This window comes from Talpa occidentalis, unplaced genomic scaffold (genome assembly GCF_014898055.3).
Source record: "Talpa occidentalis isolate TD23 unplaced genomic scaffold, MPIMG_talOcc4v2.1, whole genome shotgun sequence".
Lineage (NCBI taxonomy): Eukaryota > Metazoa > Chordata > Mammalia > Eulipotyphla > Talpidae > Talpa > Talpa occidentalis.
This window is the reverse complement of record NW_026555331.1, coordinates 28,321,240-28,340,387: the sequence shown is the minus strand read 5'-3', so window position 1 is coordinate 28,340,387 and position 19,148 is coordinate 28,321,240. Positions and strand designations below refer to the sequence as shown.

General features: G+C 35.7%; 1 protein-coding gene across 2 annotated transcripts in view; it reads left to right on the top strand.

Moving 5' to 3' along the window:
- The first annotated feature begins 2,589 nt into the window (after nucleotides 1-2,589).
- RIMS2 (regulating synaptic membrane exocytosis 2) overlaps nucleotides 2,590-19,148 on the top strand; it is a 323,781-nt gene continuing 307,222 nt past the window's right edge. For both annotated transcript variants that reach the window (XM_054692040.1, XM_054692039.1), the window contains exon 1: nucleotides 2,590-2,902. In XM_054692040.1, the coding sequence (XP_054548015.1) occupies nucleotides 2,595-2,902 (308 nt within the window). In that variant the 5' untranslated portion in view covers nucleotides 2,590-2,594. The remainder of the gene's footprint in view (nucleotides 2,903-19,148) is intronic.

The following is a 19,148-nucleotide window of genomic DNA, read 5'->3' as shown; positions in this document are numbered from 1 at the left end:
GAACAATTGGGAATCTCTGGTCTTCCAACTTTGTCAGACATCACACTCACCTGTAGGATTTGGGGGGGCAGATTTCTGGGTCTTACTTAAGAGTTTCTGACTCAGTATATCTAAGGTGGGAAATGAAATTTGCACTTTCAACAATTTCTCAGGTGATACTTGGTGCTGCTGTCCCAGGGATAGTCTTTGAGAATCTCTAGAAGAGGTCAAGTAACCTGCTTACCTTGTGGCAAATGATGATGCAGCAGTAAGTTATTTCTGCAGAGGATAGTGATTAGATAATTTTCTGCCTCTCATTACTCTTTCATTGTCAATTACATGCACAAGAGGATGTTATTCTTCAGTACCCTTGAGTGTGACCTCAGTTAAATTCATATTACATATATTATCACTATAACATTTATAATTTGTTTAATATAAAAAGTTGGCATTTCATACCTAATTTATTTAACATAACATGTAAAATAATTTATTTAACATTATCTTGTGTTTCTGTATTTAATATGCCTTCTACTTTTTTTTTTTAATTTATATAAGATTTATTTATTTATATAAGAACCATGGTACAGGCCAAATGCACGGGAGGGTGAGAGGATTCACCAGAGACAGAGTGGGGAACAGAACAGGTAGACTGACGAAATACACTGCTGAGGGGAGCAGTAGATGAGACAGGAGAGGTCTGCTTTGCAGTGTGGAATTCTCACTGGCCTGCTGGCTGGGATCGAACCTGCGCTGCAGAGGCTGATGCCAGCTTCACAGTGTGATGCTCAGCCACTTGCGCCACCAGGGAGGCCCTTTGCCTTCCACTTTTAAGAGATCTGCAATACCTACATTTGTCACAAGATGGCATCAAAAGGATGTGGATTTTGGTTGAAATTTGATTTTTGAGACTAGATATTGGTATTTTCACTTCAAAAATATTTTCTTAATTATGAAAGTATAATGGGAACATATATTAATGTTATTGTTGAGTAATTCTTTTGGAAATCAATGAACCATGAATCTTAATGTAGTAATGTAAATTTACTATCATATTCTCCTGGAAGGACTTCAGATGAATTTGTTAGCAAACAGCTAGAAGATCTTATTGTGTTATGATTTATAAGGTTTTCTTGTGCAAATTGAAGCTACAGATCTTGCCCCGATGATCTTCAAATTTAATTGGGGAAAAATAAGTATATATGCAATTCAAGGAGAACAAATTAATAAAAAATTATCAAAGTACAATGCTTTATGATATAGACTATACATACAACATGAGCTGGAATAATGGCCAATTAAACAAAATTTTTTTAAAGATTTATTTATGCATACAAGAGCTGGGGTAGAGGCCAGAGATGCGGGGAGGTGGGCTGAGAGGATTCACCAGAGAGAGAGAGGGGGAGCAGAACAGGAGAATCTACTGAAATACACAGCTGAGGGGAGCAGCAGGCGAGACAGGAAACGTCTGCCTCACCATGTGGGTTGCTCCCTGGCTGGCCGGGGATCGAACCTGTGCTGCAGAGACTGCCGATTGCTTCATAGTGCGGTGCTTAACCCCTTGCACCACCAGGGAGGCCCTAAACAAATTTTAAAGTATATGATTTAAACATCAGAAAACACTTGGAATATGAATTAATCTTTTATTTCATGAGTATATATATATTTTTTTTCTGAATAAAAGGATTTTTCAAGAGGGTGAGGATTTTCTGGTGACACAGATATTACTTATAATATTTTTATATTCCTACACTGTGAAAAACATGTATTGAAAATAACATGTAAAATAATGGTGCTTAGGGACTCAGGGGAGGAAGGAAGGGACTTGTTTAATGGGTGCAGAGTTTTGCAAGATGGTATGTTTTGGAGATGCGTCACAACAATGTGAATATTCTTAACACTTCTGAACTGTGCACTTAAAAATGGTAAATATGATGCATTTTTACTGCAAAAAATGTGTCTACTACAAATTATAAGCCATTAATATAACTTTATGGAGAATTAATGCTCCTAACTTAATTTTAGTCTTTAAGAATTACTTAAAAGAAATGAAAGTTCCATCTACAAGTTTGTAGTTAGTGATAGAAGATTAACCTAATGTTAATAAGTCATCTACTAGAAGTTTGACATATACCAGGCACCGTGCTCGAAAATTACTCTATTTCTCATCTTTATTCCTCAAAACAATGTAGGAAAATAAGTTATCACTGCATTTCCCTGTTTTAGCTAAGGAAACTAAGTTTGATAGATATGATGGTTCAGTACTTTGCTGAAGGTTGCAAAATTTCTAATCTTGGTATTGGTATGTAAACCTTAGTCTGTCTAACTTCAAAATAACTTTTCTTTAGCTACAACATATTTAAATAACAAGTAATTAAAATATAAATAAACAAGGTATTTCATGGTATTTCTACTGCTAGTAAACACTATCTCAATTATTCTAACAAATGAAATGAAAGGGTATGTGATTTAATTAATGGTAACAGTTAGCCAGTTTTATGTTTTAACATCAGAAAGGATAACCATATAATTTTTTTGTTGTCTGAGTTGTCTCACTTTTTGTTTCATTTTTTGGAAATACTAATTTCTTTTCCCTATGTATTCACGTGCAGGTTATGTGGGTATGTAATTTGTGCCGAAAACAACAAGAAATCCTCACTAAGTCAGGAGCCTGGTTTTATAATAGTGGATCTAATACACCACAGCAACCTGATCAAAAGGGTCTTCGAGGACTGCGAAATGAGGAGGCACCCCAGGAGAAGAAAGCAAAACTACATGAACAGGCTCAGTTCCAAGGACCCTCAGGTGACTTAACTGTACCTGCAGTGGAGAAAAGTCGATCTCATGGGCTCACAAGACAGGATTCTATTAAAAATGGGTCAGGATTGAAGCACCAAATTGCCAGTGACATAGCTTCAGACAGGTAAACATTTTGTTTAATCTTTAGGTAAACATATCTTCATATAATTTTCATTCCAAAACAAGTGAAAATACATGAAATGTCTAGGCAACAGTGACTTGTCTAAATGTAATGCAAATATCCATATGTTTTATATAAATGCTGGAAGTGATGTTCAAAACTTGAGCTATATAGGTTTGAACATCAAGTTTGATGAAGGAGTCAGGTTATCAGATTTTCTGGAATAAACAAGTGAAATAAAACAGGGAATTTAGATAGGATGTTACTGTCCTAAGAAAGACAAATGGATAATAATGGTAATGAATACAAGATGATTTTAGGATGTTATAGAGAGTGTATGTTGATGGAACTAATTGGAAGTGGGAGTTAATTGAGTGGAGAAGGTTAGTGATGTCTCCCAATGTCTCATTTTAGGTTGAAGGATGAGGTGATTTTCCAAGCAGGTAACAATACAGATGAAAAAGTTTCAGGAGTTTGATATATCCATGGGCTAAAACTCTATTACTAGCATTTGACTCAATTCTATGGGCTTCCTTGTTCTAAGAGTTAGATTTTTAAAGATAATGTTTATGAACTTTATATTCCCGCCTCTGAAAGGGGAAAATGAGAAATTTTCATGGGAAGATTATTTTTCTATTCCATATGGCACTGTTTGAATTGAGAAATTTATAGAGAACTCCGGTTTATGCTATTTCTATCATCTAGAAGTGCTCGATACATTTTTTGTGTGTGTGAACAATTATGAAGTCATGCATTTGAGGAAGAACAAATCTAAATTGTACTTTGAGGATGGTGGGTTCTGATCATTCAGGTCTAACAGGTGAGATAACTGGGGATCACTACCAAATATGTTGCTGTGTCTTGAGATATAGAGAATAATAAAATGATGACTTTGCCAGTACTTTTGAAAAGTAACATAAGTGAAACAGTATAATTCTAACTTTGGGCAAAACAATGGTACTTTAATGTCTGGGATACTGTGAACACATGTCAGTGGGAAATCTCAGGAACCCAAGAATTTTAATGTAGAGGCCTTCTTGGAACCCTGTCTACCTTAAGCATACAAAGATTTGAGTGCTAATAGTTTCTTTGGAAGGCACTTCCAGGCGCCTTTGGTAGGGGATGGGAATAATCCTATAAGAATAAGAACACAATGTTGGGGACATTCAAAGGCAAGTTACCTCATTTGGTAATTCTTTCTCAAATGTAATTGGGATTTAAGGGAGTCCGGATAGAATGACAATTATCCCATAATGGGCAAGGAGTCTGGCATATTGTCCATAATTTTCCTTTGATATTGGTTTAAGGCTCTTTCTGAGGGGTTAAGGGGTTAACCACTGGAATTCACTGGCCAAGCATGTTCTTGTGGTCATAGAGCACTCAGGCAGAGCGTTACAAATACAATAAGAAGACATTGCTATGAAGGGGATGGTGAGTGATAAGGCAGTGTGTGTTGGACATTAACAGTGCCTGCTACACAGGACTTTAGGAACCAAGAAAGTCTGTAAGATTGCAAATGTAATGGTCAGGGTGTCTGAGCTTGGATGAAGAAAAACAGCTGATAAACCAATGGAGGTAGGATATTAAATGAATGAATGAATGAAGGGATAATTAAATAAATTGGATAATGGGAACATAACTCATTCCTCAAAAACTAGATAGCTGCATGATATAGTTTCCTTTGGAGCTCAGAAAGGCAAGATTAGGAAGAAAAAAAGGAAATGCTAAAATACTGGGTCACAAAATAGATTGTTATCCTTTTGAAATGAATATTGGTAGGAAATTGTAAACTTTAAAAATAAATCTGGCAAACTTATGAGTAATTAATTCATCATTGTAAGAAAATTAGAAGCCTATCACTCATCTTTGAAGAAAGCAGTGATAAGAACAAATGCATCTCTTTCAATAGTATCTCTTAATGCTTCTTTCATTGACAAAGTACTAGTTTGAACAAATAGAATCTGACCTGTTGTGGGGAGACAAGATCTGTAGTATTTGTTTTCTTTCACCTGATGCCTGACAGTCATTACTAGTAAATACATACTTTAATGATTCAAAGTGGCCTGTAATTATATCCTTTTTTTCACCCTTACAGGAGTCAAACTGTTGCTTCCTTTTGTTTCTAAGAATTATTTTACTCAGGGAAGAAGTTAAAGTTTAATGCCTAGAAAACAGAACTTATTACATTTCACTATAAATTTTTATTTAGAAAATACTTTCTCTTCAAGCACAATTCAGTTCTTATTATCAGCAAAAAAAACCTTTATTATTATTATTTTTCCAATACAGATTCTATAGTAATTTATTAGGCATATGTCAATGATCCCTTTGAATTCTTTCTCCAAAGAAAGAATGTGTCTTTTATCAGTGTTTTAGTTGGACAGTGAAATGGAGCTACTGAAAGGGAATATAATTGTAATCTAAAAGATTATCACTAATTTGTTTCTTTTATACTGTTCAGAAACTAGTGGCTTCAAAAGGAGCAGCTTTGGTTTAAATCTCTATGGTTTAAATTTAAATCTCTATGGATCTTGAACTATGAGGGGTAGAAAAGTATTTTACGGTTCCTTTTTTTAAGGAGCTTTAATCTTTTCCCTACCTGCTGTAATAGTTTTGATCTGCTTAATGCCATTTTACTTCTTTCACGAGTCTTAGTGTAGAACTTTACACATAGACCCTTAGTATTTATCGAATTATGAATACCAAGTTGACCTTAGACCTTAGCTTGAGTTAATGAGTATTAGAGTATCTTTGAAGGGATACTATGGTATGTTAAAGATATGTGCTGGACACCCTAAAATAAACAGTTATAGGTAATAAATCAACAAAGGAGATAAAATGAAACACCAAGCTGTATCACTAGAAGGCAGAAAGAGTGGGAGAGGAAAGGGAACAAGTAACACATCAGGCTTAATAATGTACCCTAAGGCACAGAGTGTCAGATAGTAAATGCAGTCCCCAAACTAAACTGTCTATAAGAAACGCACTTTAAGTAGGAGAAAATTAGTTAAAAGAATTGAAGATATACCGTGATCATACTATTCATAACCAGGAGAAAGTTGGGTGGTTATATTCAGATCAAAATAGATTTCAGAACAAATAATATTATCAGGAATAAAGAACGACGTTACCTCATATTGTAAACAGACCAGTTAATTAAAAGGATATTATAAACACATACAGGCACACACACAGCTTCAAAATACATGAAGCAAACACAGGTAAAACTAAAAGGACATATAGACATATCCACAATTATAATCAGAGATTTTATTATCTTCCTCTCAATTTATAACTAAAAGAACAAATAGCCAAAAAATCAATAAGGTATCTAAACTTGAACAGGTCAGTGAACTTGACCTAATTGATGTTTATTAGGCAATATACCAAGCAAGAACAGAATATTCATTCTTATTAGGTTACACAGAGCAGTTACCAAGATTGACCTTATTATGGCCATTAAACTATTCTAATTAAATTGAAAGAAATGCATGCAATAAAAAATTTGTCCTCTGATCAAAATGGAATTAAGTTAGAAAAGAGTAATAGAAAGATCTCTGGAGAATTTCCTAACCTTTGAAAACTAAATAACATACTTTAAAATAGCCCACAGATCTAAGAAGAAATCAAAAGAGAACACAGAAATTTAATTGAATTATTGCATTAAAATGAAAACACAACATCAAAATTTATAGGATATTACTAAAACAGTATGAGGGCAGACTTTATAGCACTGGAAATCTTTACTTGATAATAAAAAAGGTTTCAAAAATTGATTTCAGCTTTCACCTTAAGAAACATAGAAAAGCAAAGCAAATTAAACCAAGTAAGAAGAGTAAAGATTAAGAAGGATTAAAACAGAAATCAGTGACACAGAAAATCAATGAAGCCAAAAGCTGATTCTTTGAGAAGATCAATAAAAAATTTTAAGCCTCTAGACAGACTAACCAGGGAAAGAAAGAGAAGATACAAATTACCTATAATATGAACAAAGGGATAATGTCATCACTCATCAATGATATTTAAGTGCTGATGTTTTGAAAAGTATTATGCCTATAAAACCAACAATTTAGATGAACTTGACAAATTCCTTGAAAAACACAAATTAAAAAAAAAACACAAATTATCAAAATTCATTCCAGAAGAAATAAATAGTTTGAATAGCATTTTATGTACTAAAGACATTACATTTGTGTCAAAAATCTTCCCAGAAATAAAACTACAATCCTAATGATATGACGAGTATATTCTAATTAGACTGTTAAGGAAGACATGATGCTATTTAACTATTCAAGAAAATTGAAGAGAGACTGTTTCCTAATTTCTATTCACCAATATTTCTTTGATACCAAAACCAAGACTTACAAAGAAAGAAAAGCCCCTACAGAGCAACATCCCTCGTAAATAAAGATGCAGAGACTCTAAACATATTTAGCAAATTGAATCATCAATATGTAAATAGGACAATACATGATGACCAAGTGCTTTTTATCTCAGGATGGTGGAATTAGTTTAACATTTGAAAATCATGATAATTTATCATTTTAAGAAAATAAGAAAATCATATTATTTCAATAAAGAAAAAATAACTTGGTAAGTGCCAGTATTTATTTTTAGTAAAAATTCTCAGCAAATTAGGAATAGAGAGGAATTTCCACAGTCTGATCAAAGTCTTCTATGACTATTCTGTAACTGACATCAAATTTATTTATTTATTTTAAAAGATCTTATTTATTTTTGTGTAGAAGAGCTGGGGTGTAGGCCAGAGGTGTGGTAGATGAAATTGTAACACAAAGTTCCTGAGGGAACTTTCTAGAGTGATGGAAATGATCTGTACCTTGACAGGGATATAGATTATTGCTTGTATATATTTGTTAATAGCTATTGTAGTGTTACATTTAAGATCTATATGCTTTTTACTGGATGTAAATTATACTTTAATAAGACATTAAGAGGGAATTATGTGCATATTTGCTACATTAAAATTGCAAAATTTCTTCCCAGTTTTATTGATATAATCGGCACATAGCATTGTTGGTATACAACATAATGCTTTGATTTATGTATATATGATGAAATAATTACCACAGAAAGTTTACTTAACATCCATCACCTTACAGTTATAAATTTTCTTCTTGTGATGAGACCTGTTAATATCTACTCAGGCTGCATTTTTTAAATTGCTACTGTAAGTGAAATTTTACTCGTACAAAATGGTTTATTCTGAAGTTGGATCAGAATGAATTAATCTTTCAATAATGGTTCTTTTCAGTCAGATGTATCTATCTATATTTACTTAAGTGTGGTTACATATGCTATGAAGACTAAGTAACCTATCTGTATGAGATGTCCTATGAAACTGTGGTACAATTCTAATATTTTTTCCCCAAAAGATTATCTGAGAATATATGGTGAGGGAAAATAACATGAAGATGAGAGAAAGAAGATAAAAAAGATGTAAAGGAAAATAACTTTTAAAAGGAATCAAAGTATAGTTAACAAAGAGATTAAACTATAAAGAGCTAAGGACCTAGAAAGGATCAAAGTGTTGCTTCTCTTAGAAGAAAAAAAGAATCTTAATAACTTGAACGCAAGTGGCCTCATAACCTTATTTCTTGTATTTCTTCTTAATTTTTTAGATTATCAGATGAAACAAAAGGGAGCAGAGATGACTATATATTCACTGAATTAGGCACACTCAATAATTATTGGTGGAGATGATGGAAGAGTAAAAATTATTAATGTGACTGATATTTCTGAGCATATTTGTCTTTTATTGGCAAAATGATCAATCAGTAGACTTGGAGATAATGTGACATATTCTCATATAGCAAATAGTTAAGAGATTTCTTTTTTAAAAAATGAGTAAAATAATGTTGGATTATAACATTGTATAAATTTTAAGTGTGCACCACTGAAAATCAACAAACGTATATGTTACATTAATTTCATCACTGAAAAGCCAATTCATTTATTGCTTTAGAATATGGTATGGACTCTAGCAGACCAAGTATGGCTTTTTTTTTTTAAAGATGTAAATATGTTATGATAATTGTGTAGAAGAAGTCAAATAGTTTGTCCTTTTAGAATAAATATCTTTAATGGTTTGAGTGTCAATATTAGGTGAAAAAATAGAATCTTTATTCCTATTTTCAATAAAATTAAACTGGACCCATTCTCAAGTTTTGTTAATTTAAGTGACCTGTGCATAGAATTGCAGTATATAACAGTGTGCCTAGGACAGTCCCAGTTTACACCTACTCTCCCAGAAGCCTACATAGGTTGTTGTTTATCCTGTTTTTTTTATATGAAATATTTTATTGAGAGTTATATTAAAATAAGTTGGGATGAATTTCATAGGTCTCCACTTTTGCTGACGTGATTTCCTTCTATGTGGGCTGCATGGGCAGTGAACAGAGTTCTCATCTGAAAAACAATAGTCTCTCTTTCCTCCAACTTTTCAAATACTAGATAGCTATTCCTTCTTTAAGGATGAGATGCATGTCGCCTGCAAGTTACCCTTTTGTGTATAAGCTAGTTTTGTTAAGGGTCATTCTTTAGCTTTTGAGGTTCAGGAAGCTAGGTTTGTGAGAGAATTTGGAAATTACAGATTAGGTGTATGTGAAACATGCAGATAGAGCAGTCTTTTCATAGAATGTCATAGAATGTATATGAATCTGGATTTTTTTCTACAGTGATATTGTCATCTGTTATATAGTATAAACCTACAACTATTTGTGTATTTTATTATTTGGTAATTTTAAAAGTTGCAGCAGATGTTTTATTAGCAAGATGTTAAAAGTAAAATGTGGCCTCGCTGGTGGTGCAGTGGCTTGAGCGCAGTGCTGTGGAGCTGTCCGCAGCCTCTGAGGCTCTTGTTCAATTCCCAGCCGGCCAGGGAGATACCCACATGGCATGGCAGACCTCTCCTGTCTTGCCCGCTGCTCCCCTCAGCAATGTACTTTGGTCCTTATGCCTGTTCTGCTCCCTGCTCTGTCTCTGGTGAATTCTCTCACCCCTTGGCGCCTCTGGCCTGTACCTTAGTATTTTATAAATAAATCTTAAAAAAAAAGTAAAAATGCATTTTTGCTAATGCGCAACTTGCACCAGGTTTTTCTTTTGTTTGCCATCCACTAGGGGGCTCTTAGTCACTGAACCACATGAGTGTAAAAAGAAGCAGCAAAGTTAGTAAAATTATTTTAAGACCCAAAGATGGTAAAATACCATTTATGGATCTGGAAGGTGTATTTTACATGGCACGCTGTGAAGCATGACTTTTCTTTCACATTAAATAACTATTCTTTAAAATTAATTTTAGTCATTTTCAATTTCAGAGTTCCAATTTCAATTCAATTTTTTTGTGCCAATTTTTTTGAGCCAATTTTTTTTATTGGCTCCATTAATAGAAAAAATTTCATTACATCTCTAAGTATGGCTATTTTAAAAAGCATTTAAAAGCAGTGCTTATCAATTTTAAGATATTGAACATTTCCTTTGTGAAAGTAAAGGAATAATTTAACAAATTAAACAGATTTCATGATGCAAGAGTCATGTGTATCTTCATCATTGTTTTCTTAGCACTTCACACAGTAACTGATGCCTAGTGGCGCTGAGTGTATAGCTGTTGAAACACAGAATGAATGGAATAATATGCTGGTTTTAGGGAAAGGGGAACTAAATCACAAGTTTGTAAGAATGAGGAGAGACTTTATGATCAGCTGAAATTGTGGACTCATACTCTGAACTTGATCTTAGTAGCTTGTCTTGATTTGTTAGCTCTCTTTTCTACTCAGCTGTTCTGTGTGGTAAGACAAATGACCATCACTAGAAGTTTTTGGAATGAATGAAAGGAGTTTTGTAGATACCTCAATATGAAAAATCAGTGCATTATTGACACATGTATTGGCAATGCATGGAAATTTATATAATTACTTACAAACTATGGATTCAGTAGACAAGAAATCAAATTTTGCTATGAAAAATATGATCAAGGGGCCATTGTTGAACAGCTATTTATGCTACTTAAGGATTGAGATGGACATAACATAAATATATACTCTGCCATTTGGAAGCAATTAAATGTCTCACCGTTTTTAAGGATGGGCTCTATGTAGTTTTTTTTTTTTTTTTTTTAAATTTAATTTAATTTTTTTTTTTTAATTTTTTATTTATTTTTTTTTTTAATATTAAATTTTATTTTTATATTCCCCATACAATTGCAAACGCCCCATTCTGACCCCAATCCTTCCCCTCCCGCTCCCCACCCCCCAAAAAGTGTCTCTGGTTCATAGTTTTTTGTTGATTTTGATTTTCACTTTCTTATATTCATTTTCCTGGTCCCTTATTTAAGTTTTCTAGATTCCTGCTATGAGTGAGACCATCCGGTATTTTTCTTTTTCTTTTTGGCTTATTTCGCTGAGCATGATCCCTTCCAGTGCCATCCATGTTGCTGCAAATTGCATGTGTTTATCTTTTTGAATGCTGAGTAATATTCCATGGTATATATGTACCACATCTTCTTGATCCAGTCATCTATTTTTGGGCATTTGGGTTGTTTCCAAAGCTTAGCTATTGTAAACAGTGCTGCTATAAACATAGGAGTGCAGGTGCTCTTTGGAATTGATGTTTCTGTGTCCTTTGGGTAAATACCTAGGAGTGGAATTGCTGGATCATATGGAAGCTCTATGTTTAGTAGGTCCAGAAATCTCCACACAGCTCTCCATAGTGGTTGGACCAGTTTGCACTCCCACCAACAGTGCACAAGAGTTCCTTTTCTCCACATCCTCGCCAACATTTGTTGTTGCTAGTTTTTTTAATATGTGCCATTCTCACTGGTGTAAGATGGTATCTCATGGTAGTTTTGATTTGCATTTCCCTGATTACAAGTGATGTTGAACATTTTTTCATATGTCTGTTGGCCATTTGCATTTCCTCTTCAGAGAAGTTTCTTTTTAGCTCTTCTGCCCTATTTTTTGACTGGATTATTTTCTTTGTTGCTGAGTCTCATCAGCTCTTTGCAGATTTTTGTGATCAGTCCTTTATCATTAGTGTTGGGTGCAAAAATGTTCTCCCAGTTGTGGGGGTTTCTCTTTGTTTTTGTTATTGTCTCTTTTGCTGTGCAGAAGCTCTTTAATTTGATGTAGTCCCAGCTGTTTATCTTTCTCTTCACTATCACTGCTTTGGGTGATGTGTCTGTAAAGATGTCTTTGATGTGCAAATCCCGTAGTGTTTCGCCTATATGTCCTTCTATGTATTTATGGTTTCAGGTCTTATGTCTAGTTCTTTAATCCATTTTGAGTTGATTTTTGTGTATGGTGTGAGGTAGTGGTCAAGCTTCATTCTTTTGCATGTAGCGACCCAGTTTCCCAGCACCATTTATTGAACAAACTTTCTTTGCTCCAATGCATAGTCTTTGCTCCTTTGTCAAAGATTAGTTGACCATAAATCTGTGGGTTTATTTCTGGATTTTCTATTCGATTCCATTGGTCTGTATGTCTGTTCTTGTTCCAATACCATGCAGTTTTGATGATTATGGCTTTGTAGTATAGTTTGAAGTCTGGGAGTGTGATGCCTCCATTTCCTTCTTTTTTTTTCAGTAGAGCTTTGGCTATTCGGGGTTTTGGTGATTCCATATGAATTTCATCAATAATTGTTCTATTTCTTTGAAGAATGACATTGAGATTTTGATTGGAATAGCATTGAATCTGTATATTGCTTTTGGTAGGATGGCCATTTTAATAATGTTATTCTTCCAATCCATGAGCAGGGGATGTCTTTCCATTTCTTTGTGTCTTCTTCTATTTCTTTTAACAGTGTTTTATAGTTTTCTTTGTATAGGTCCTTTACCTCTTTTGTTAGATTTATTCCCAAATATTTGATTTTTTTTGTTTCGATAATAAAAGGGGTGGTTTTTTTGATTTCTTCTTCTTCAGATTTATTGTTTGTGTATAGGAAGGCTACTGACTTTTGCGTGTTGATTTTGTATCCTGCCACTTTACTGAACTGATTGATGAGTTGAATTAGTTTTTCTGTGGAGTTTTTGGGGTTCTCTATGTATATTATCATATCATCTGCAAATAGTGATAGTTTGACTTCTTCTTTTCCTATTTGGATTCCTTGGATGTCTTTCTCTTGTCTTATTGCTCTGGCTAGGACTTCCAGTATTATATTGAAAAGCAGTGGTGAGAGTGGACATCCTTGTCTTGTTCCAGATCTTAATGGAATTGCTTTCAGCTTTTCACCATTGAGAATGATACTGGCTGTTGGCTTGTCATAGATGGCCTTTATGATGTTGAGGTATGTTCCTTGTATCCCAAGAATTTCAAGGGCTTTTATCATGAATGGGTGTTGCACTTTGTCGAAAGCTTTCTCAGCATCTATTGATATTATCATATGGTTTTTATATTTCTTTTTGTTGATGTGTTGGATAACGTTGATTGATTTTCGGATGTTAAACCATCCTTGTGCCCCTGGAATGAATCCAACTTGGTCGTGGTGAATTATCTTATGGATACATTGTTGGATTCTGATAGCTAAAATTTTATTGAGGATTTTTGCATCAGTGTTCATTAGGGAGATTGGCCTATAGTTTTCCTTTTTTGTGTTGTCCTTATTCGGTTTTGGTATTAGTGTAATATTGGCTTCATAGAACGTGTTTGGTATTGTCCCTTCCTTCTCAATTTTTGGAAGAGTTTGTGAAGGATAGGCACTAATTCGTCTCTGAATGTTTGGTAGAATTCATTTGTAAATCCATCAGGTCCTGGGCTTTTGTTTTTGGGGAGGTTTTTAATTACCATTTCAATTTCGCTGCTTGTAATTGGTCTGTTTAGGTGTTCTATTTCTTCTTTATCTAGCTTTGGGTGATTGTAGAGTTGTAGGAATTTGTCCATCTCCTCTAGATTGTTGAACTTGTTTCCATATAACTGTTCATAGTAGTTACTGATTATTCTTTTGATTTCTGCTGTGTCCGTTGTGATTTCTCCTCTTTCATTTATGATTCTGTGTATTTGTGCTTTCTCCCTTTTTCCTTTGTGAGCCTGGCTAGGGGTTTGTCTATTTTATTTATTTTTTCAAAGAACCAGCTCTTGGTTTCATTGATCTTTTGGATTGTTTTTTTAGTTTCAATTTCATTTATTTCTGCTTTGGTTTTTATTATTTCTTTTCTTCTACTGGTTCTGGGGTTTTTTTGTTGTTCTTTTTCTAGATCTTTGAGCTTCGAGATTAGGTTGTTTCTTTGAGTTCTTTCTTTGTTTTTGATGTGAGCTTCTATTGCTATATATTTTCCTCTTATTACTGCTTTTGCTGCATCCCATACATTTAGGATATTGGTGTCCTCCTTGTCATTCAATTCAAAGAATTTTTTAATTTCTTCTTTGATCTCCTCGTTAGTCCAGTGGTCTTCCAGTAGTGTGGCTTTTAATCTCCATGAGGTAGGATAGTTCCTTGCCTTCTTTTTATGATTTATTTCTAGTTTGATGCCTTCGTGGTCAGAAAAGATGGTTGGTATGATTTCAATCTTGGTGTATCTGTTGATGTTTGTCTTGTGCCCCAGTATGTGATCGATCCTGGAGAATGATCCGTGTGCGCTTGAGAAAAATGTGTACTCCGTTTTTTTTGGGTTTAGTGTTCTATAGATGTCTGTTAAGCCCAAATGCTCTAGGTCCTTATTTAGAGCTTTAGTTTCTTTACTTATTTTTGTCTTGTTGATCTATCCATTGTTGATAGTGGTGTGTTGAAGTCTCCCACTACATATGTGTTTTCTCTGATGTCTGTTTTCAGAGAGGACAACAGTTGTCTGATATATTTTGGTGCTTTTTCGTTTGGTGAGTATATGTTAATGAGTGTTATTTCTTCTTGAAGTATTGTCCCCTTAATCATAATGTAGTGACCATTGGGGTCTCTTTTTATTTTCTTGAGTTTGAAGTCTGTTTTATCTGATATAAGTATAGCTGTTCCTGCTTTCTTTTTTGGCCCATTTGCTTGTAGGATTGTTTTCCATCCTTTGACTTTGAGCCTATTTTTATCTTTTGTAGCTAAATGTGTTTCCTGGAGACAGCAAAAGGTTGGGTTTTGTTTCTTAATCCAGGCTGCAACTCTGTGTCTTTTTATTGAAGAGTTTAGTCCATTTACATTTAGAGTTAATATTGATATGTTAGCATCTGTATTTGCCATTATGTTTGTCTTTCCTTTGATTTTATTTATTTATTCTTTAAACTTTTTTTTTTTTTTTTTTGGTCTTCTTTCGTTGTTATTCGTCCCTCTGAGGTTCTGGCTTTAGGATTCCTTGTAGTATTTTTTGGAGTGGGGGTTTAGTCGCAATGAAATTCCGGAGTTTTTCTTTGTCTGGGAAGGTCCATATTCTTTCTTCATGGAGGAAGAGAGCTTTGCGGGATAGAGTATTCTTGGTTGGCATCTGTTTTCTTGGAGTCTGTTGACTATGTCCCTCCACTCTCTCCTTGCCCGTAGTGTTTCTTCAGAGAAGTCTGATGTCAGCCTGATTGGTTTTCCTTTGAATGTTATCTGTTTTTTCCCTCTTGTCAGCTTCATTATTTTTTCCTTGTCCTGGATTCTTGGGAGCTTTACTATTATGTGTCTTGCTGTTTTTTCCTTTCGTCGTGGAAGTTTGGTGTTCTTCTTGCTTCTTGTATATCAATTTTCAGCTCCTTCTTCTCATTTGGGAAGTTCTCTTCAATTATATCCATGAATATTTTCTCTGTTCCTACATCTCTCTCCTCTCCTTCTGGAATTCCTATAACTCTTATATTTCCTTTCCTCATGGAGTCAGATAGTTCCGAAGTCTTTCTTCATTCTTTTTCCTTCGTACTTCTCTTTCCTTTTCTGTTTTGGTTCTTTTTATTTCTGTGTCTTCAAGATTACTTATTCGTTCTTCCATTTCATCTATTCTGCTTTCATTGCTTTTCCCAGAGTTCTTTAGTTCCTCCATTAATTCTTTGATCTCCTGCATTTCTCTTACTTCCCTCTTTAGGGACTCAATTTCCTTCTTCTGATCTATCACTTTTTTAATCATGGCAATTTTAAATTCTCTTTCTGGAAGGCTCAGAAGTTCTTCCAAGTTGCTGTCGTTGCAATCTGGGGAGTGGTTTTCTTTTTGTGGTGTGCTTCTTTCCTGAGGAGTTTTAGGTTGCGTGTGGTTCTTCTACTCCCTACTGTCTGTTTTCTAATTTGTCGTATGCGTTGGGACACTGTGTTGCTCGGACTGACTGACATCTTGGGTGAACTTCTCCGCTCCCCTCTGGCTCTTCCAGGAGCCATCTCTGTCTTCTGGGGGAGCTTTCTGCTGGTTTTAGGCAGTTTTTACTGAAGAAATGTCCTGTTCTCAAATGGCGAAGCGGGATGCAGTCCCTGCGCCTCCGGTTTCAGGCACACTCTTCTGCGCACCCGGTCTGCCCCGGACGTGGGTGCCTGCTCCCTCTGTGGGCTCAGACTGCTGGTCGGAAGGGGCCTGGCGTGGAATAACTTCCCGGCTGGCCACTGGGTCCTCCAGAAACCTTCTGCCCTTTTCAAGCAGTCTTAAGAAATGTCCTGTTTTATAGGGTGTTAGTGACTTTTTTTTTTCCTGGTCGCTAGGTGGCGCCAGAGATCTCTCCTATTGTCCTTGGGGGGCTGTTTTTCGCCTCCCCCCACCCCGTGGGACAGAGAACAGAGCGGGAATGGTAGGGTACACCTCAACAGCTTTGGGGTGCTGTGTCTGCCTTGTGCCCCACCGTCGTGGAGAACCCACGCCCCGAATTTTCGTGCCCCGGGTCTCAGTTCAAAGCCCTCAGTTCCAGGACGCGGGCTGTAGCCCAGTTCAGTGGCGCGGGAATGGCGCCTTTTGCACAGCTCCCGTGCTGCTGGGCGCCTGGTCCTGCTCACTCAGGGAGGGACCTTCACCTCAGTGAGGACCTCCCCGCGCTCTCCCGCAAGCCTAGGTCGTCTCCCCGCAAGCCTAGGTTGCAGGCGCGGGGACCTGGGCAGCCGCGATCCAGGTCTGCACTTGCTTTTCAAGCGGGCTGAGCGCGCCGCGTTTCCGCGCCAGCTTACCAGCAGCCAGGGCTGTGTGCGTGTCTCCAGGGGTCTTTGTTCTTCTCTAATGGCGCCCGGAGCCGTTCGCTCACCGCCGCGGCGGATCCTGCAGGGTTCGCCTCAGCTCCCGTTCACGGGGTGTGGTGGCTGCAATAGTTCCTTTCCACGCACAGTCCGCTTGCTGCCTCGTTTGTTTTGTGGGCCGTTTTGGTTTGTTGTCCTCTCTGCGGTCGGAGAGTGCCGCCTCTGTGGCGGGGGAGGGGAGCAGGGTTCTGCGCTTCCCTCCCTTCTGGTCCTCTTTTATGGCCACTTTCTTCTTCGGGTAGTTTGCTGGCGTCACCCGTTTATCTTCCGTGTCCCAGTTCTCACTGGGACCTGCCGCTTTTCCTCCCTATTCACTTTTTTTAATGGGAGATCTTACTCGCAGCGTCTCCTCGCCGCCATGTTGCTCCGCCCCCCCGGACTCTATGTAGTTTGATCTGACATTGAATATCAAAATTTGTCTTGCCAGTGGACCATAAAAAAAAATCACCCTATCTAAAGGATATAAATAGAATTTGATGTTTGGTGCCCCTTACACTGGATACAGAGGCAAGAGGAACAACCTCTGAACTCTTTCATAGTATATAATTCTGAGTTAACCTGTCTTTTGATATTAAAGCTTACCATGACTTTGATATTTTTAAGTTTTCTACCTTTCTTCATAGGTTAAAAGAAAAAAAAATGAAATAACAAATGAAAAGTACATATTTTTAGTAAAATCAATTTTTTCTCTGTCAGTGTTAGAAGTTATTTTATTCAAAGTGACAGTATTATTGCTATAGAGATGGATTTGATAGCAATTTGAGTAATTACTATGTTGATTTAAAATATGGTTTAAGATCTTATTTTATAATTAACCAATTTAAAAATTTGTGTCTCTTCTTTGATTTTTTTCAGAGTAATTTAAGGGTCTATGAGCTCAAGAGGAATTTTCTTATGTTTCATGGTGTATTTCTTCTGTATCATCACTCTATTTTATACACCTATTCCATATCCTAGCCACTGCATTTCTTTTTGTTCTGCAACAACGGTTGCTATTTTTGTTCGTATGTATTTTTATAAATATTCTCTGCAATATAGGAATATATTTATATATGTATACATTTATTCCTTTAAAATGATAGCACGTATACCTACATATACATATATAGTATTTGATTATCTTTCTTTTTCCATTTAATAACAGATGTTGAGATCTTTCGTTACCAGTACATGAGTGTGCTCCCATCATTATTGTTATTGGATGTGTCAAAGTTATTTAGTTCCTAATGATGGACACTTAGGGTATTGCCAAATTTTTTGTTTTGCTATTACAAACACTGTTGTAATAAATAACCACATATATGTGTGTATACATATGCATGTATTTACTATTTTGTATAAGAATAAATCACTCAGACAAACTGAAATTCCCAGAAATGGACTCATGGTCAAAGAGCACGTGTAGTTTCAATTTTTTGGTAGACATTGGTAAATTGCTCGCTCACTATAATTCCATCAAAAATTATTAGGGTTCCTGTTTTCTCACTCTTGAGACAATACATCATTATAAAACTTTGATCTCTACCAATCAGAGTGGTGAAAAATGATACTGTTGTACTTTTTAATCTTTCTTAGATCATAAGTCAAGTTGAGTATTTTTGCATATGCTTAATAACAGCTATATTTCTTTTTTGGAGAACATTTCATATCTTGCCCATTTTTTATTGAGCTGTTAACCTTTAAGTGAATTTTTGAAATCTCCATTTATATTGGAAAATAATCTTTTGTGAAATGGATTTTGTATTAGTTTTCTATTGCTGTATAAAAATTTTCTACAAACCTAGTGGCTTAAGATAACATAACTTTATTATCTCTCAGTTTCCATGGGTCAAGATCAGAGCTCAGCTTAGCTGGATGTCAACTGAGAGTCTTGCGAGGCTGAAATCAAGCTGCTGTCTGGGGCTGTGATCTCATATGATGTTCATGGTCCTTTTTTGCAGCCTCACTGAGTTTTTGACAAAATTTAGTGCTTTGAAGTTGTATAACTGAGGCCATTGGCTCTTAGAGGCCACCCACAGTTCCATGCCAAGTGTCCCACCCCACAGCATGACAATTTTTTTTCCTTTAAAGCCAACAGAAGAATGTCTGTTTTTCTTTGAATCTCTGACTCTGTCCCTAAATTCTATAAAGTCTTCAAAGG